The sequence below is a fragment of the Centroberyx affinis genome, unplaced genomic scaffold (assembly GCF_046629955.1).
Source record: "Centroberyx affinis isolate AG114_WGS23_722 - 3 ecotype Tasmania unplaced genomic scaffold, CSIRO-AGI_Caff_v1 ptg004194l_1, whole genome shotgun sequence".
Classification (NCBI taxonomy): domain Eukaryota; kingdom Metazoa; phylum Chordata; class Actinopteri; order Beryciformes; family Berycidae; genus Centroberyx; species Centroberyx affinis.
In genome coordinates, this window is record NW_027281945.1 from 37,408 (window position 1) to 56,633 (window position 19,226).

A 19,226-nucleotide genomic window follows, 5' to 3' on the forward strand; every position below is an offset into this window, starting at 1 on the left:
CATTTTCAGTAAATCTTGTATGATCTTGTATTGTATGTTAATTCTTGTGTTGGCTCACCTTATATTCACCCACAACAAATTCTAAACAATGGATAAAGATGTTATAAAGTAATGTACTGAATTGAATTACTGCATACCCATAGCAAATGGTAGTTCCGTTTTAATGAGGTTTAAATCTCTGCTCTGACAACAGTTTGGGCTTTTCAAATAGTGTCACATTGGTGTAATCAACAGTTGCTCTGTGATAACCCTCCCTGACTTCCTATCACAGGCCCAATCAACGCATCCCATTAATTTTTTTTGGAACCTCAATTTCCTGCCCATGTGTGTGAGACATCTTTATGGGAACCGAATCGACTGTTCATTAACGGGGGGAGGCTGTATCAAGAACAAACATCTTTAATTAACACATCCCCAGCACTTCCCCTCTTTGATCTCCATTTGATTTATGCCTCTGCAAGGAGAAGTCGGGAGGGAGGGGAGGGAAGGGGTGGGGTGGGGGGGCAAATTGTACATGAGGAGGGTTCGGAGGGCATAAAAGGGGAACCAGACGTAGAAGCTGCATGAGAAACTAGCAGAGCCCCTGTCTTTCTGGAAGTCAGGCAGTATTAGGACCTTTTCCCTGAGTGTCGTGGGGCCGGCTCAATTACCAGTCAGCCTGGCTATCTTTTTAATAGGCTGATAAGGTAATAATCCAAAATCCAGACAGTTTTAATGACTTTCGGTCTAATTAAGGATTTTTATAAAAGACAGTCACATCAGAGACCTCCCCATTGTCCAGGAACCTATTGTTGGAACTATCAGTAGCCTGGCCGGTTAAGAACTGGCAAATGGCCTGTGAAAAGGAGTATTAATATATATTTTTACCGGGAGACTTACTGTAGGTTAATCATAAACTAATCCATCTGCAATACCAATGTTCAGTGTCAAAGAGGTCAGAGTAAAATAGAGGAGAGAAATCTTCCTGAACTCAGTTCTCACACAGGGTTTAAATCCCTCCAATTGTGCACATAGAGGATCATTTTCATCACTGTGCAGTTTTGTCACACGTTTAGGCGCTACCCCCAAACATACAACAGCAGAGTCAAGAGTCAACATGGAGTTGCACAGACTTGTATTTAAAATGTTAATCCCAGGCTTACATGACAACTGTCTGTCTCCAGTAAAATGTAGATTGAATGTATGTCCCTTTATGTCTAAGTGGAGTTTCTTTATGTTTGTTATGTGTTAGCCCCATCTGGTGTTGGGCTGCAACAGTGTTCTGATTATTCCTCTCTAATCAGTGGCCTAATCTGATGAGGTGTCAAAGTCAAATCACTATATTCATTAAGACAAAAGGAAAAAAAACAACAACATACCATTGCACTATGTAATTTTGTAAAGAAAAAAATTGTATAATATTCTAAACAAATACTGATGCACTGATCTCAGATATTTTTTCAGTACTAAAGTTATATCATAAATATTTTTTTGACAATTCGGACAATTGCTGAAACTTTAAAGAAACACTGTAATACAATAAAATTGTGGTTGCATTCATATGACCATATTCAGTACTGTAAGACTATTCAGATTTTGATCATTTTGACCAGAATTTCAACTTCTCTGACTAATGTTCATTAGGTGCTTGACTGATGTTTTAATCCACTTTACAGTGAATTATGCTACAATAGCTGAAAGAAAGACATCTATTTCAATTTCATGAATGTCTCAAGAAACTGTACTGTATTGTATCATTTAAGGGAGGATTTTATTTTTAATAGCCTTTGTGCCTTTGTTGTATGCTATTACCAAATAGTTGCAAATGAGCAAGCACCCTTGATTTTTTTTTACTTCCTTTAAGGAGGCCACTTTAGTAAAAAAAAAATGTTTTTACTTACTTAATAATTCATGCTGGGTTAAATGGATATGTGACTAGTTTGGGATGTAAATATTTACAAGAACTTGCAGACTGTTACATCAGCCTATTCATTGTAATGTGAATTCACATTGTAGAGTAACAACAACATTTTTTTTTGAAACAGTCTGGAAACTTTGGGTAAGAATAAAGGATCACATTTCATATGTTCAAACACATTTTTTTTCTCTTTTTATATCAAATAGTTTATGCAGCCAGGTGTACAGGTATCACTACACATCTTTGTGACACATGTTTTTTTTTCCCCGAACAGTTGCCTAAAACAGGTGTGGTGGACTTACCTCTGATTCAGGGGAGTCATCATCTGTTTATCCAATGATATACTTGTCACTCTATGTGTCATTCTTCAGTCTGAACCATTTGCAATTGGTCATAGCAGGAGGTGTGTGCAACTGACAGTGATAACACTGTGTGAGACAGACCACAGGTGCATACCTGACTGTTTCCACAGGGCAAGAACAGCCACACTTTCCACATCAGCTGAAGGTCAAGTTAAGGTATAAAAGAAGGAGAGGAGCATTCTTTCCTTGCAGAAACGTTTTGACACACTGCAAACATGCTCAGGTTTCTGGTGTTGACAACTCTTGCAGCCGTGGGTAAGAAATGACAGCATGCACTGCACTGTATACACCCTCATTATTGATCTCTTTCTGTCTCATTCACTCACTCTCAAACAGCCTCAGTCACTCTGTCTGTCACTCACTCACTCACTCAGTCAGTCACTCACTCAGTCAGTCAGTCACTCACTCAGTCAGGCAGTCAGTCATTTTTAGGTCACTTAGTGTACGATAGCATTTAATAATCTATACACTACCAGCACTCTCTCTCCCTCTCTCTGTCTTTCTCTCTCTGACTTACTTACATAGGAAAAAAAAACAATTAATATAATGAGGCTACTGGGAAACCATGCATAAATTGTGCCTCTGTTTTCATTTTTCTTCCACCCAGTGCTGGCTGAGCTGGAGCCCCAGCCCAGGTTCCTGGAGGACTTTGCTGTGGAGAGAGTTGTGGGAGGAGAGGTGGCCAGACCCAACTCCTGGCCCTGGCAGGTAACCAACTGCAACACAAATCCCAGGGGGAAAAAATAAAATACATGTATATACGGATGTGTTGTTTCAGTAGTGCATGAAAGCGTGATATTTAGGGACTGTGCCAATATGGGACGATATGTCTACAAGAACCTGTATTTTTTTTTTTTTCTCAGATCTCTCTTCAGTACCGTTCTGGCAGCAAGTACTACCACACATGTGGAGGAACCCTGATCAAGACTGGATGGGTGATGACTGCTGCTCACTGTGTGGACAGGTAAAAGATATAGGCCTATTGGTTCTGCATGTTAACCCAATATTATTAGAATCTGATATTACAGTAATATACTTTATGCCATTTTACATCTTTGGGCCATATCAATTGTAAATATATTCATGTAGATTCTTGATAGTAATAATAATAAGCTTTGTCCATGTTTCATAATCTACTCTTTCCTCAAAATACACATCTGATTTACAAACATCACCAGCATGAAGAAACTCTTCACAGCCTTGTTTATAGCTATCACATACCACAAGCTCAGTCAGTTAATTAGGAAGTGAAAGAAAAAAATGTCCTCAATCCAAGGAATCAAAACATAAACAAAGCCAGAAGTAATGTAATGGCACATTCTGGGCTGTATCTTTTGAATCCAGTTTACTGTAATAGGAATTTATAGTATGACATTCAGGTGAAATGTCTAATTTGTGAATGTCATGTCAATGCCGTTTGAGTTAGAACTAATTATCTAATCACTGAGTGTTGCCAATGTCATGTTTCTTTTGAAATAATACAGCTCCAGGACCTGGCGTGTCGTTCTTGGTGAGCATGACCTGAACAGCAACAGCGGCAGAGAGCAGTACATGAGCGTCAGCCGTGTTTACATCCACCCCAAGTGGAACTCCAACAGAGTGTCTGCTGGGTGAGTCTACTGTACTGTCGTATTATTCCTCAGATTTATAAAATGTGATGGCTCTTCTATTGCCTGTTTTGTTTTGACAGAGAGATATCTATTATTAATTTATGTTTCATAATCGTTGAGTTGTTTTGAAGGAAATCCATTGTATCATAATTCTGGATCTGACATGTCTTTGGGCAAACTCAGGAGGTGCATGGGATATTAATGTTTGGTAACACTTTATTTGGATAGTCCAACTATCAGGTGACAAAAAGTAACTGTTCAACAAAGTGTTACTTGCCTATTTGGTGCATCTCCACAGACTATGTAACTGTAACCGTGACCCCATTTTTAAACTTGAATCTAACCCTATTTCTGACGTTAACCCCAACCCTAAGATTAACCTTAGCCCAGACATTGAATATCTTTTGTCTACTTTTCACACAGTTATGAGTACTAGTTCACTTGAAACTCAGCAGACTTTTTAGGGACAAATTATAGCCACTTGATAGGAAGATGAGTATCAACATTGGACTATCCAAATAAAGAGCAACCGAATGTTTTCTCTTCAACACCTTTGGGATGTGCTGGTCTAACCCACAGATGGGACATTGCCCTTCTGCGTCTCTCCTCTGATGCCACCCTGAACTCCTACGTCCAGCTGGGCTCTCTGCCTCCCTCCGGCCAGATCCTGCCCCACAACAACCCCTGCTACATCACCGGATGGGGACGCACCTCCAGTGAGTTGACTGCAAAGTCAAAATTTTTATTTCAACTCTTGAATGCAATGACTGGGTCCTTTCTGCAATGCATCTGTAATCTCTCTTTTCTAAGTGTACCCCCGTCTTCTTCCCCTTCCAGCTGGCGGCAGCCTGTCTGCCCAGCTGAAGCAGGCCTACCTCCCCCTGGTCGACCACAAGACCTGCACCAGCTCCGGCTGGTGGGGCAGCACTGTCAAGACCAGCATGGTCTGTGGCGGAGGTGGCGCTGAGGCTGGATGCAATGTGAGTCTACTACAGGAAGAAGAAAACTAGATCATGTGATTAATTCATGTCTCAGGAGACTTCTTTTTACTTGTAGTGAGGTTAGTTTGATTTATGTATTTGCATGGTGATGAAACACAGAAGCGAAGTGACAAAAACAATATTATAACACAGAAAGAAGAGAGAAAAATCATATTCTTTATGTTATATGAGTGTCAACCACTGGACCCTTGCAACCACAACACTGATGATGCTCTCTCTTTCACCCTAGGGCGACTCTGGTGGCCCTCTGAACTGCCAGGTTAATGGAAAATACTATGTCCATGGTATTGCCAGCTTTGTGTCTGGCATGGGATGCAACGCCCCCAAGAAGCCCACTGTCTTCACCCGCGTCTCTGCCTACATCGAATGGATGGACTCGGTCAGTATGAGGGATATATAAAAATCACCACTTATACTATATAAGAGAATAATCTATAATATATAAAGAATTTTTTAAATGTTTTTGACTCCTTGGGTTAGTGTATAAATACTAGTAGAAGTATGAATTTGGCTCAAAACTTCATCATAGAAACTGTGATGCCAGACTCAGTGTCAGTTAACTCAATTTTTCAAGACAGTGCAGCTGTCTCAAAGTATTTCACTGTGTTCCTGTAGTTAAATTGTTTTAATTAAATCATGATGTATTGGTTTATTAAATATTTGGTTGTTCTCTTTCTCCAGATCATGAACTAAAGAGAGGAGGGATCCTTTTTGCCGCGTACAGACACTTCTCTGCATTCGGCCATGTATTCACCTAATTCTGACTTGTCTGATCTCTTTGTACAGAAATAAACTTGATTATACTCAATGTTTCATGTGATGATTCATTTCTCACCAGAGGGTTTATGCAGCCAAATTTAGAGATATCATTATATACCTTTCCTCTGCCTTAGGCAACAACACTGACACAAACGTACTCCTCACACACACATCAGCTGTGTTACATAAGCATGTATCAGAAACACAAAAAATACATATTTTAGATAAATAATCCTTTGCATTTATATGAGTCACAGCTACTTGTGTTATTCTTGAATTAAAGTGTAGCCACTAACTGTGATAACACAGTGTGAGACGGGCAACAGGTGCGTTCCTGGCTGCTGCCGAGTTAAGCACACAGTCCAAAGCAAATGAAGGTCAGCTTAGGGTATAAAAGAATGAGGAACACATTCTTTCTTTGAGGAAACATTTTGACACGCTGCACACATGCTCATGCTTCTGCTGTTGACCACTCTAACAGCCGTGGGTAAGAAACGACAGCACACGCTGTACTGTACATATTCTGTTGCTTTATTTTCGCCACTCCCTCTCTCTGAAAAATGTAATCTCTCTCACTTGCCATAGAGAAAAAATAGAGTTAACACAAGGGTAAACCATGCCTAAAGTGTGTCTGTTTTTCTGTGTGCCTTCTGCTCAGCGCTGGCTCAGCTGGAGCCCCAGCCCAGGTACATGGAGGACAGTGCTGAGGGGAGAGTTGTGGGAGGTCAAGTGGCCTCTTACAGAGCCTGGCCTTGGCAGGTAAACACATAGCATGTAACCAAACAGACGCTGGTCACACTTTATTTGGATAGTCCAATGTTGATGCTCAACTTCCTATCCAGTGACTATAACGTGTCACTAAAAAGTCTACTGAGTTTCAAGTGATACTCATTAATTGTGTGAAAAGTAGTCTATAGATATTCAGTGTCTGGGCTAAAATTAATCTTGGGGTTGGGGTTAACGTTAGAAATAGGTTCAGGTTAGGATTACATAACCTGTGGAGATGCATCCAATAGGCATGGGACACTTTGTTGAACATTTACTTTTTGTCGCCTCATAGCAAATTGAGTATCAGCACTGGACTATCCAAGTAAAGTGTTAGATGTTGTCTTTACCATGAAGGTATTGGATGAAAACAAAGTATTTGGGAACTGTGCAGATTGCCAATCATAAATTCTGTGTCAAATCCATTAATTAAGCTGGTTATGTTTTAACAAGAGCCTGCCCTTTTGGTCTCCAGGTCTCTATTCAGTTCTACTCTGGCAGCTCCTATCACCATTTCTGTGGAGGAACGCTGATCAGGAGAGGATGGGTGATGACTGCTGCTCACTGTGTGGACAGGTAACAGTGGTTCTGCATTTTACTCCTATATCATTATAATCTGATATTACAATAATATACTCTATGCCATTAATATAAAACTGTAGTTTGTGATTGACAGAAAGAAAAATGTTCTGTCTTTAAAAACAGGGCTCAAATTCATATTTAATTGCATCTTTGCATGTGATTTTGATTAGTTTTTTGTTTGTTTTGTTTTTAGATTTTAGCTTTGGATTTTTTTCACCTGCACAAATGTGTATTTTTTTGTCTTCTTTCTGTGTTTTATCATGGTGTTTTATCACTTTTATCACTGTGCAAATAAATAATCCAAACCAATACAGGAGACAGGAGACGTTGCGTGTAGTTCTTGGTGAGCATGACCTGAACAGGAACGATCGCACAGAGCAGTACAGGAGTGTCAGCCATGTTACTATCCACCACAACTGGAACGGCAACAGCATCTCCTCTGGGTGGGTCTATCTGTTATGAGATTCTAATATCTGTCTAATTCTATTGGCTTACATAAATATTTCAGTTTAATATCTCTCTGTCGTTTAACAACATTTCAGTTTCACAGCCAGCACCCTTCTGGATGATGTACTTGCAAAATGAACGTCTTTGGGACTAGTCTCACTCAGCAGCACCATGTTTTTACGATTCTATTTAGATTTAAGAGGCCTCCTATCCAGATTAATAATAAATGGAACAGTAGAAAAAATGTAACTTTCTACATTGTCAACATTAAGAGCAGCCAAAATAATGAATGTAAAGATCAAAGCCACAGAGAGCATGTCACAAATATACAGATTTTAGAAATAATGGCAAATATTGCTTGCCTTTAATTAGATTAGGTGCCTTTAAATAAAATTATGGCTATATGATGTTTTATGTTTGTACATTGTCAAACATGTACATTCACTCAAATGTTTTTGCTCAGTATGTTCCAATGGGAACATTTGAGTTGTGGGTATGAAATATGAAATGCTCACAGTTGCAGGGTTTAAAACAGTCCAGTTCTCTGACCTTTAGTAATGACATTGCCCTGCTGCGCCTGTCTTCTGATGCCTCCCTGAACTCCTACGTCCAGCTGGCCTCCCTGCCTCCCTTTGAACAGATCTTGCCCCACAACAACCTCTGCTACATCAGCGGATGGGGACGCACCTCCAGTGAGTTTGATACAACGGGTTACACTCTCGACTCGACAGCGATTCCTCAGTGTTTTCCACAAACAGTAATTTCAGTCTTGCTCTATATTTTTGCCTCTCCTCTATGAACCTTCCACGTTCTTCCCTTTCCAGCTGGCGGCAGCATGTCTGCCCAGCTGAGGCAGGCCTACCTCCCCCTGGTCGACCACAACACCTGCACCAGCTCTGGCTGGTGGGGCAGCACGGTCAAGACCAGCATGGTCTGTGCTGGAGGCGGCACTGAGTCTGGATGCAATGTGAGTCTGCTGATATGAAAAATATGAAAGTGCTGCACATACAAATAATGTTGTGTAGATAAAGCTGCACTGGATTTGGATAAAGATACACAAGATTTCTATATAAAAATACACCCGCCTAAATCACAAAGTGGGGCTGCAATAGAGAAGAGCATCCCATCCCCACTAACTGAGATATAACCTATTTGCCCAAATGAAATTCTGGTTACGGATATGGACACTTCTCCCCCAGCAGGAAGTGGCAATCACAACTTAAGCGTGAAAAATACAAACTGTCTCCCAAACAGCAGTGAGTGAGTGCTCAGTCCAGAGAAGGTTAGACACCAGCATTCATTCATTGTCTTTACCTACTTATTCTTACTCTGTGTCACAGGGGGCTGGAGCCTATCCCAGCATGCATTGAGCAGAAGGGAGGGAAACACTGTTGACAGGCAGCCAATCCATCGCAGGGCTAATACAGATAGAAAGACAATCACACTTACACTCCCATTCACACCTATAGGCAATTTAAAGTCTCCAGTGCACCTGACCTGCATGTCTTTGAAATGTGGGAGAAAACTCACACGAAAACATGCAAACTCCGCACAGAAAGGGCCGGGGCGAGGAGTCAAACCCTGAACCTTCTTGCTGTATAAAGCCACCATGGCTGCAACTTTTTAAGTACAGACAAAATATTTTATCTATCCTGTATAGACCCATTTTGCCTCTTTCCAGTCAATAATAAGACTTTAATGGTTGAATATAACATTAAATAAATAAAATAAAAATTTTGAAATCCTAATTTTCCACTGTGTCTCAACCCCCTGAGCAGAACTGGTCAGAATTTGCTGTAGTACTAATACAGGATTGATGTGGGCTGCTACAACAGCTCACTACGATAGTCCTTGACTACAGTGATTAGAGTCTTGATGATGTTCTCTGTTTCACCCTAGGGTGACTTTGGTGGCCCCCTCAGCTGCAATGTCAATGGCAGATACTACGTCCATGGTATTGCCAGCTTTGTGTCTGGCATGGGATGCAACGCCCCCAAGAAGCCCACTGTCTTCACCCGCGTCTCTGCCTACATCAACTGGATGGACTCGGTCAGTAAACATATAAACATAATAAAAAAACATATAAAGACTTATAGGTTCCAAAAATTCACCTTACTTTTCATGACAGTGCAGTCATCTCACCGTATTTCACCATGTTTCTGTAAGAGGTATGAAGTCAAATCATGAAATTAAGGTATGGTAATAACTAAATATGTGGAATTTTCTTTTTCCAGGTCATGAATGAAGGGAGAGATGGATCCATCACTCTCAATTGACCTTGTTTTCCATCTACACTCTTGGTCACGCTCGGTCACTTCTTACACCAATAAACATGACCAAATCAATATTAACATCCTTTGTGCTAATTTTTTTTGTCTTTACTAACTACGTTATTTATGTTATGCAATTATCCTCAATATTGATTGAGTTTTTGAATTATCTCATAATAGCTGTTTGACAATGACAGTCTAGATAATGATGTTGACGATCAGATGATGTATCATATACGATCATTAAAATATATTATGAAATTCTTAGGAACAAAACACAAACAAATGGCTGATCAGTTGCCCCAAAACTTCACATTCACTTTCCCCATCCACTGCAGCATGTGAGCATTGTCAGGGACACAAGGATCCTTTTATTCTTTATTTTATTTTTTATTTTTTTACAAAAGCTGTTGACATTTTGAATCCTGTCTACAGCAGCCTTGGGTAAACACTGACATATATTTTCGTAGTGTTTTATATCTAGTGTTTCATAAGAGTGCAGAAGTCCCATTTTTACTGCATTCTTCCTGCACTAGTACGGCTCTGATCTTTGGAGGAATTATTTTGGAAACTCAAATTTTGTTCACCTTTAACCTGTCAAAAATCTGTTGTTTGATAAGCAGAAGTTTTATGTTACCCTTTTCCTTTCTGGAGTTCTTTTCAACATAATAGAAAGTACTAATGAAAGATAGATGCATGATACGTGTGTGATGTGGGACTGCTATGATTGTAGAATTTGAATTATCTTTCCTACTCTGCTTATAGTGAGAATCACACACAAATTGTAGCTGTGGTATGATCAGAAGAGAAATGGCCCTTGAGAAACAGATGAAGACTGACTGAATGTTTTAACTGAAGAAACTCATGATGCTTGGCCTTGCTTGTGTTTATTCTATATGTGTTCTCCGCAATGTTTTATAAGAGAACGGGATATACTTTTGAATCAGTGAGACAAACTGCAACAGGTACAGGCAAAAACAAGCTTACCCTCAGACTAGAAAAACTGAAGGTCACCTGAGGCTGTAAAGGAGTAAGAGAAACTCTTGAGAGACTGCAGACATGCTGAAATTTCTCCTGCTGACTACTCTGGCAAGCCCTGGGTAAAATTCTTGCTCTCTCTCTCCCCCTTTGTCTCTCCTTGCTCTATCTGTCTCTATGACTTTATAAAAATAGGTAATATAATCTATATGAACTCATCCTCAGATACAAATCGATAGACACCTAGATGCTGTTTTGCAATGTGGTCTTTTCCACATAACTTATTCAGTGCTTGCTGTGCTGGAGACCCTAGAGAAGTGCCTGGAGGACAGTGTGGAGAAGAGGACTGTTGCGAGGTGAGGTGAGGTGACCAGACTGCTAACTTCTGGCTCTCAGTAAATGCACAGCACTTCCATATGAATCTGCTGTATCTGATGAGCAACAGCGATATTAATATGTTTATGTCTAGTTTAGTCTATGGATCCCATTCTCAGGAATCAAAGCAAAGTGCATGTCTAAACTGCTAATGTGCGTTGGTCTAGTCAGAGAAGAGCAAACAACAGACCTCAGATCATATAGTATGTCACAGTTGAGTTTTCTATTCCTGAGCTTCTTTCTCAGCAGCTTTAGGACGTGCAGTTCTTAGCCATGTCAATATCCTGGAGCTTCAGTAATGTTGGTGCACAGCTTGTAAATTAAATCAAAACATTGATCCTAGCATAAAAAAGCAGATCACAGATTTCTGATGATCCTCATTGAATCTATACAGTATGTGTGAATATGAACACCTGATGAGATCGAGAGAGTCAAGACTTCATCTGTCCTCTGATGGCTGAATAACTATGTCCTAATCAATGCTCTGCCTCCCTTTAACCAAGTCCTGCCCCGAGAAACCCATGTTACGGTACACCACCACACTGGGACATAGGCTTGTGTCACCACAATGGGTCCTAAAGAATACTTATCAAAGGCTTAATGTGAAATGTATGCTGTTTAGCTTTAAATACTTTGGTCAAAGATCTTAATCTATATGAATCAGCAGCTTAGAGAAAGGTACTTTCACAATATTTTGAACCATTATCGTATTACCAATGTAACATGTAAGCATATGGACACACCATAATCCGTAAACATTTGCCTTACTTTTCCCTCCCCTGTACCTCCTCCCTAGCCTGTTGCCCTGGTGTCGGCCTGGTGTCGGCCTGGTGTTGGCCCGCTGTTGACATGGTATTGACCTGGCTCTTACTCTGGACGGTAGAGCAGCTCTGACAAGACCGTGATTTTCTGTGCTGGAGCAAGCAGCCATTCATGATGCCTGATGAGGCCGTGCCCCTTTCAAATCATGGTGCTGATCCACACACAAAATATGCTCACCCAGAGCTCATTTTGCTCACATCGCACATTCCCACTTATTACATTGAATAGTTGAGCAACCAGAACAGTGCAGTCAACTATTTCTTGGGTAAAAACCTAGGGTAGTGTAGTCTTGGCAGTTTTAGAAAAGTACAGAACAGTGTATTATTCAACTCTGCAGCCTGCTGCATTCAACCTGCCTGCTGTTTTATTAATCAATTTCAAAATCTATTGTTTTATTTTTCTGCAAAATCAGCCATAGAATCATACATGAGATGCATGTCAAGACGGCCATGGCCATTCATGTATCGTAATACTGCCACCAATAATACAAAATAATAATAATAATCTTTATTTATATAACACTTTTCAAAATAAAGTTGCAAAGTGCTTCACAATCATGAGAGATAAAAGACAAAAGACAAATCAATAAAACAGGAAGATCAGTGAAGTAAAACAGTAATATATACAAATAATAACATTGATTGATCCAGACATAGGGAAAACAACAAACAGAAAAAATAAATAACAGACTTGGTAACAGGGATGCAAAATGAAAGTCAAAGTACTCACTGGCCAACATCAATATAAATATTAGTTACAGTGTTGAACATGTTTGGTGATAGAGGCAGGTGCTAGTTGGTAGGTGATACTACTGTAGCAGAGTTAAAGGTAAAACATACTGCTTATTTTAATACTATTTGAAACTATTAGCAGTGCATTTGCCTTATCTTGTCAGCCCTCCTGGGCTCCCTCATGCCATCTGGTGTGAAAATACACGTGCACAGAACTTGTGAACTACACTTTCAGCCTGTTAATGTGACATATGGTCTGGGGCAGCTAAAATGATGTGATCACTCTAAAACAGGCAAATCAAATTAGCACACCGTGTGGATAAACTCCCCAGATTGACTCCCTATTGGAGTATCTTTGTGTATAAAGATTTATCTTTCTGTGATTCCCTCTTGCTAATCTTGTTGGCCATCCTTACAAACCATGACAGACCATGTAGTTTCAGAAAGCTTTCTGACAGTACATGGATAGGCACTAACTTCACAGGGTAGAGTGCATCTGGAGACAGATGTTAGAAGCGCACTTGGAGTCAGGGTGTGTGTCCACTGTGTCAGGTCCCACTCTGCAGCCATGTGAAGAGAAACTGTTACACTGAGTGGCAACAAAATGGATAAATGACTGTACAGACACCACAGGGGTATTAGGACAAATTATGGGCAAAAACACTCAGGGACAAGTGCCCTAAAAGCTTTGTATTGCACAGGGGAAATAGCTGAGTTGTCTCTAAAGCTGTGAAAGATATGTTCCAACAAGATGCTGTCACTGCAACATAAGGAGAAAAGGTCATGTTTGGAAAATTTAGGGCGTGTTTTGACTATAAATATAAAACAAAAAACAAAGGTAACACTTTACAATAAGGGTACATTAATTAAGGGTTAGTCAATGCTTAATAAGCATTAACTAACCCTTAATTAACAGTTAACTAATGTGTCTGGTAATCATTTACTAATGGTGTTCATGTTAACCAAGGTATTAATTTATACATTATTTAATAGTGATTATACACTATTAAATAATGTATAAATTAATAACTTAGTTAACATGAACACCATTACTAAATTACACATTAGTTAACTGTTAATTAAAGGTTAGTTAATGCGTATTAAGCATTAACTAACCCTTAACTTAGTGTACCCTTATTGTAAAGTGTTACCAAAACAAACAAAAACAAACAAACAAATACGCATTCTCTCATTATTGTCTAAATGTTTATTTCTGAAAGCAGAATATGCAATTTTATTGGTACTGGCCAGACAAAAAATAGACATGCAACACTTCTTACCAACAATTAAAAATGGCCTCCCTATGAGGTAAAATGTAAAGGTGGTGGAAAACAGACAGAAGACAGAAGACCCTACAGGAGAGACTCAGAGTTGATAGTAATACTTGCAACATGTACCGGCCGTAGGTAACTAATACAAATGGGGCAAAAAAAAAAGATTTAGTGCTTGAGTCAGCTACAGTAATTCCCCGAATGCATCCCCCATCCCCAGACTGTGATAACTGTGAGACAGACACAGGTGGATATCTGCTGCTGTTGAGCAAGTCATACACACACACACACACACACACACGCACACACACAGCCTCTATCAGCTGAAGCACCCCTGAAGGTATAAAAGAGTGGTGGGAGTGCTCTCCAGTGCAGAAGGTTTAGACAGACTGCAGACATGCTCAGGTTTCTTCTGTTGACCTCTCTCGCAGCCCTGGGTAAGAACTTCAGCTCTCTTTGATTCTTTCTTTCATTCTACATTCTGCACACAGCAGACTCCTAACAGACTAGAATACATGATGCCGTATGTCCAACTGTAATGCTATCTGTGTCTCCGCTGTGCTCTCTACCCAGTGCTGGCTGAGCTGGAGCCCCAGCCCAGGTTCCTGGAGGACAGTGTTGAGGAGAGAGTTGTGGGAGGAGAGGTGGCCAGACCCAACTCCTGGCCCTGGCAGGTACTGTGTGCTCTGTTTGCCTTCACAACCGCTAGAGCCATATGTTCAAAACTCAAAGTAGGTCTGCACAACATTCTTGCTCGACATATTTCTTCAGGTGTATTTGACACAGTATCCATAATCCCCTTAAATAGCCTGTCATGTTCGATATGTTCTTTTTTTGAAAATATGCATTGACTTCTCCTCTAACAACTGTAAATATTGAAATTTGTCTCTCTATTCATATATGATTGTCCTTGAGTTAGTAATGTGTCATTTGAATGCTGATGTAAACAGGTGTATTTAACCCATGATGAATTTGCATGTGCTCTATCAATGAAATCATGTGATGTCCTAACAAGCTATTTAAAGGGATCTGTCTTAAACACACCTGATCAAAATATCCCTGTATAATATATAAATATAATCTTGCCACAATAAAAAAAATAGGTAGTGCAAAAATGTTGTGTGGACCTACTTGTTCAGCTTGCCACAGTATTTTAAAATGTTTTTCCTCAGATCTTTCTTAAGAAATATGGAGGACAACTTTGCACTGGCTATCTATGAACTTCATTATGCCGAGTGAAATTGCATTTAATTTGTTTCCCTCTATCCTGTTCCTCTTCACTTCCCATTGTCTGGAATGTTGCCAAGCTGCATTTCCAAAAAAAAAAAGTCCATCACTTAGTTTCTTACAGCTTCAATGCTCTCTGCTGTGTTTTTCTTCCTCAGATCTCTCTCCAGTACAAATCTGGAAACTCCTTCTACCACACCTGTGGAGGAACCCTGATCAGGAGAGGATGGGTCATGACCGCTGCTCACTGTGTGGACAGGTGAGACTTTCAAACATCACAAAAAGATCAGTAACTGCTGACCTCAAAAGTAATGGGAATATGGATGAAGTACCAGGAATCCTCACAATGTTTAACATTTACGTAAATGTATTCCACTGTGGGAAATGTCCTGGTGGCTTAGTTGGCTATAGCGCATACCATATACCCAAGATGTCCTGTGTTCAAATTCAGTTTGGGACTCTTTGTCACATGTCAGTCCCTGTTTCTTTGTACTGTTATCTATCACATAAAAACAAAAATGCCACAAAAAATGCATTCCACTGTGAAACAACAGTCTCCAAGCGATGTCCTTTTGTTGCTGTGTGGTAAAAGGTAGGCATCAGCAATATTGCCAGAGTAGAGGAGTAAAATATTGATAATTTGTCTTGGATGTGTTGTGTCTCTTGTGTCGCCACAGGTCCAGGACTTGGCGTGTTGTTCTTGGCGATCATGACATCAGCAGCCATGAGGGCAGGGAGCAGTACATGAGCGTCAGCCGTGTCTACCTCCACCCCAGATGGAACTCCAACAATGTTGCTGGAGGGTTGGTACCCGGTTGTTTTTGGATCCACTTGCAATTCAGTGCCAAAAATTTTGGCATATACTTGGCATATACTACCACGTGATTTTTAAATATGTCAATATATCATATTTCAATATGATTTTAGACAGTACCTGAATATCCTTTGTATCTATTTACCATACTGAAGCCTAAAATCCACATGTAATTTGAAGGTGACTGGCAAATCATTGATAGACATATTTAACAAAGACCATGTAAAAATATTGAATTTGTCACTTGGCAATTCACGTTGGAAGATAAACAGCAGTGTAGCCTACTCCTCCACAGTAAGGTTAGAATGGAGTGCAAGAGTAAGTATGGGCTTGGGAAAAAGATTTATTGCTCTACTCTACCTAAGGGAATGTTGGTCTGACCCTCAGGTGGGACATTGCCCTCCTGCGTCTGTCTTCTGAGGCTTCTCTCAACAACTACGTCCAGCTGGGCTCTCTGCCTCCCTCCGGCCAGGTCCTGCCCCACAACAACCCCTGCTACATCACCGGATGGGGACGCACCCAGAGTGAGTTTAATCTAATGACACCTTCATTTACAAGATAGAAACCATTGGTTCGGTATTTACATGAGAAATCAATCTGTAAGTCATTTTTAAGTGATCCTACAGTCACAACTGCCAATTGTATTTCTTCTGCCACTCCTAGCTGGAGGTCAGCTGTCCAACCAGCTGAAGCAGGCCTACCTGCCTGTTGTGGACCACAGGACCTGCTCCAGCTCTGGATGGTGGGGCAGCACTGTCAAGGACTCCATGGTCTGTGCTGGAGGTGGCAGCGACTCTGGATGCCAGGTGAGGCAATATGGTCCCTCTGTGTTTATCTGAAAGACAACAGAGAAGTGAACTGAAGGAGACAGTGCATGCTACTCTCACTCTTATATCTTCTCAGTAATATGTTAGGTAACACTGGAACTGGTAGGGATTCAGTGTCTTGCTCAAGGACACTTCAGCAGGGCAGATGCTTGCCAACACGGATCTTGAACCTGGTTTATCCAGTTGAAAGGTGGTCTCTCTAACCACAAGGCCACCCTGCAAAGACAGCAGGAAGGACGTTGGGGATGCAGACGCAGGAAAGGACTTGTCAGAATTCAGCCCCACACCAATGTGACAAAGTGAATCTGAAACTGAGTGTCTCCAAATGTCTCGCAGTTAGCCAAAGGGTGACCCTTTCCTGTCAAGGAAAATATTTTGGAGGACACAAGCAGGATTACTTTGCTACCGCAGCAGGGGCATAAGTCAGTTACAATAATCCAGGCGAGTGCTTAAACTACATGAACTGTCAAAGTTTTGCGAGCTCATGTTCTGCATTAACTTGCTTGAGACTGCGTGACACTAGAAGATATGAGAATACTGGGAGTGAGTTAAGTGCATGGGAAATGGGGGATTTGCTACCAGCTCTGCTAGAAAGTGCAGAAATTAAGTCATCAGCTATGAATTTCTGATGCTGTGGTTTGCCAGTGATGTGGTGTCTCTGCTTCCAGGGTGACTCTGGCGGCCCCCTGAACTGCAGTGTCAACGGCCAGTGGGTTGTCCACGGTGTGACCAGCTTTGTGTCTTCCTCCGGTTGCAATGCCTACAGGAAGCCCACCGTCTTCACCAGGGCCTCCGCCTACATCAGCTGGATGAACAATGTCAGTATTAAACACAAACCAATATCACCCACACATCAAATGTAAAAAAAAAATGTTTGAATGTCAACAATTTTACACTATTATTCAAACATGCATTATTTGAGCTACATGTTTCATATAAATTACATTGCATGCGCTCTAGAGGATTTGACATCTTCATTCATTCATTCATTCATTCATTCATCCATTCATTGCTGACCTGAGACCTTTTTGTGTGGTGTTGTTGGAAAGTGTAAAAACTGAAATGCCAAAAATGCTTACAAATACATTTCTGTTTATTAGTGCAATATTTTGCTCCAATCCTGATTGTAATAGTATAATAATTCATTTGTCCTTGCTTTGCCAGATCATGGGTTGAGAAGAAGGATGATGAAGGAAATGAGAAAACACTCTGGATTCATCTCAGTTTTTGCCCAAATGTATCTATGAGAATAAATTGTATTATTCAATTCTATAATATACATTTGTCTGGTTTAATTTTTGTTTTGTGTTTTGTGTTTGTGGGAATTGGTAACCTTAATAGGCTCAATAAATAAAATGATGAAATGCATTCGTAATTGAGAGTGAAATGCAATTCAGATGCATGAGTGGTTTTTGGAAAATAAAGTACTGTGGAACCACTCAAACAACAGTTTTAATGATCATTTTCTTCACATCAGGGGATTTGTGAGAGGTGGCCTTTGACTATCAAATCAATTCAAAAGTGCATGGTTATGCCGTCGCAAATAGGGATCATTAAAAACTCCTTTCAGTAAAGCAGTGGACACACTGTAGGAGCGTTTTATTCTAATGGGTAAACAAAAAGACGTGATTAGACTGTGACAAATGTAACTTTCACAAAATGAGTTGACTTCAAGGAATGGGAGGAGGCTTTAAAAAAATACCCAAGTAGGGTACATTATACTGTTAACTATTGGTTTGGTTAACTATTGGTTTATTGTAATGTGTGCCAAGGCCTTAAAACATATATCATATAGTGTGGCAGTATAATACCTTTAAAAGACAACATTTGAGAAGACTATATGTTAGTCAGATAGGACTATAGGTTTGTCAAAAACCAAGTTAGGGTAGCACACTGAGTAGACATTGCTTTAGAGTTACAGTAATGTCACCTGAACATTATTTGATTCAGGAAGACTCTACTCACAAGATAAACCACTAAGCTGCTCCCTGCTTACCCAGCAAGCATGCTGAAGGTACAGTACTGTATAAAAGTCTTAGGCACATGTAAAAAAAAAATCCATAAAGCGAAGATGCTTTCAAAAATAATGAAATGAAAAGTTTCTAAATATCAAAAAAATTACGCTGAAGAGCAGTCTGCTGACACACTAATGCAGAAAACATGGGTGACACAGAGCCAAGCCAGAGCAGCAACACTGTGCCATGTCATCACTTTAAGAGCCACCGTAGTTTCAGCTGGATAGACACAGCAGGTGGAGGCTGGGGAGACGGAGGTAAAGCTTTACCAAGCAGCAGATTGGGTGCAGCAGTTGGTGTAGCAAGAATCAGTGTAAGAAGAATTCATTTATATAGACCGCCTTGTTATGAGAATGGATTGTGATCAGTTGATAGATGACAAGCAATGCGTGATTTAGGTGTCCTGCCTGAACTAACACAATGCTCCATTAATTCATAAGTGCACCTAATCTATTTATTAATATTAATTAAAT

The 19,226-nt window shown here is 40.2% G+C and overlaps 3 protein-coding genes across 3 annotated transcripts; all 3 read left to right on the forward strand.

Moving 5' to 3' along the window:
• The first annotated feature begins 2,474 nt into the window (after positions 1–2,474).
• On the forward strand, positions 2,475–5,270 carry LOC139664030 (elastase-1-like). The gene is made up of 7 exons (XM_071542833.1): positions 2,475–2,514; positions 2,867–2,967; positions 3,123–3,223; positions 3,744–3,869; positions 4,449–4,585; positions 4,707–4,849; positions 5,100–5,270. Exons 1-7 carry the CDS (start codon positions 2,475–2,477, stop codon positions 5,268–5,270), a joined length of 819 nt encoding a protein of 272 aa, XP_071398934.1.
• Positions 5,271–6,076: 806 nt separating this feature from the next.
• Positions 6,077–11,894, forward strand: LOC139664043 (elastase-1-like). The gene is made up of 9 exons (XM_071542852.1): positions 6,077–6,116; positions 6,288–6,388; positions 6,870–6,970; positions 7,291–7,419; positions 7,979–8,115; positions 8,248–8,390; positions 9,323–9,566; positions 10,961–11,027; positions 11,843–11,894. Exons 1-9 carry the CDS (start codon positions 6,077–6,079, stop codon positions 11,892–11,894), a joined length of 1,014 nt encoding a protein of 337 aa, XP_071398953.1.
• Positions 11,895–14,252: 2,358 nt separating this feature from the next.
• LOC139664034 (elastase-1-like) lies at positions 14,253–17,601 on the forward strand. Its single transcript, XM_071542836.1, has 7 exons — positions 14,253–14,307; positions 14,444–14,544; positions 15,256–15,356; positions 15,775–15,900; positions 16,299–16,435; positions 16,575–16,717; positions 17,407–17,601. The coding sequence occupies exons 1-7, from the start codon at positions 14,268–14,270 to the stop codon at positions 17,599–17,601; spliced, it is 843 nt and encodes a 280-aa protein (XP_071398937.1). The 5' UTR covers positions 14,253–14,267.
• The last annotated feature ends 1,625 nt before the right edge of the window (positions 17,602–19,226 follow it).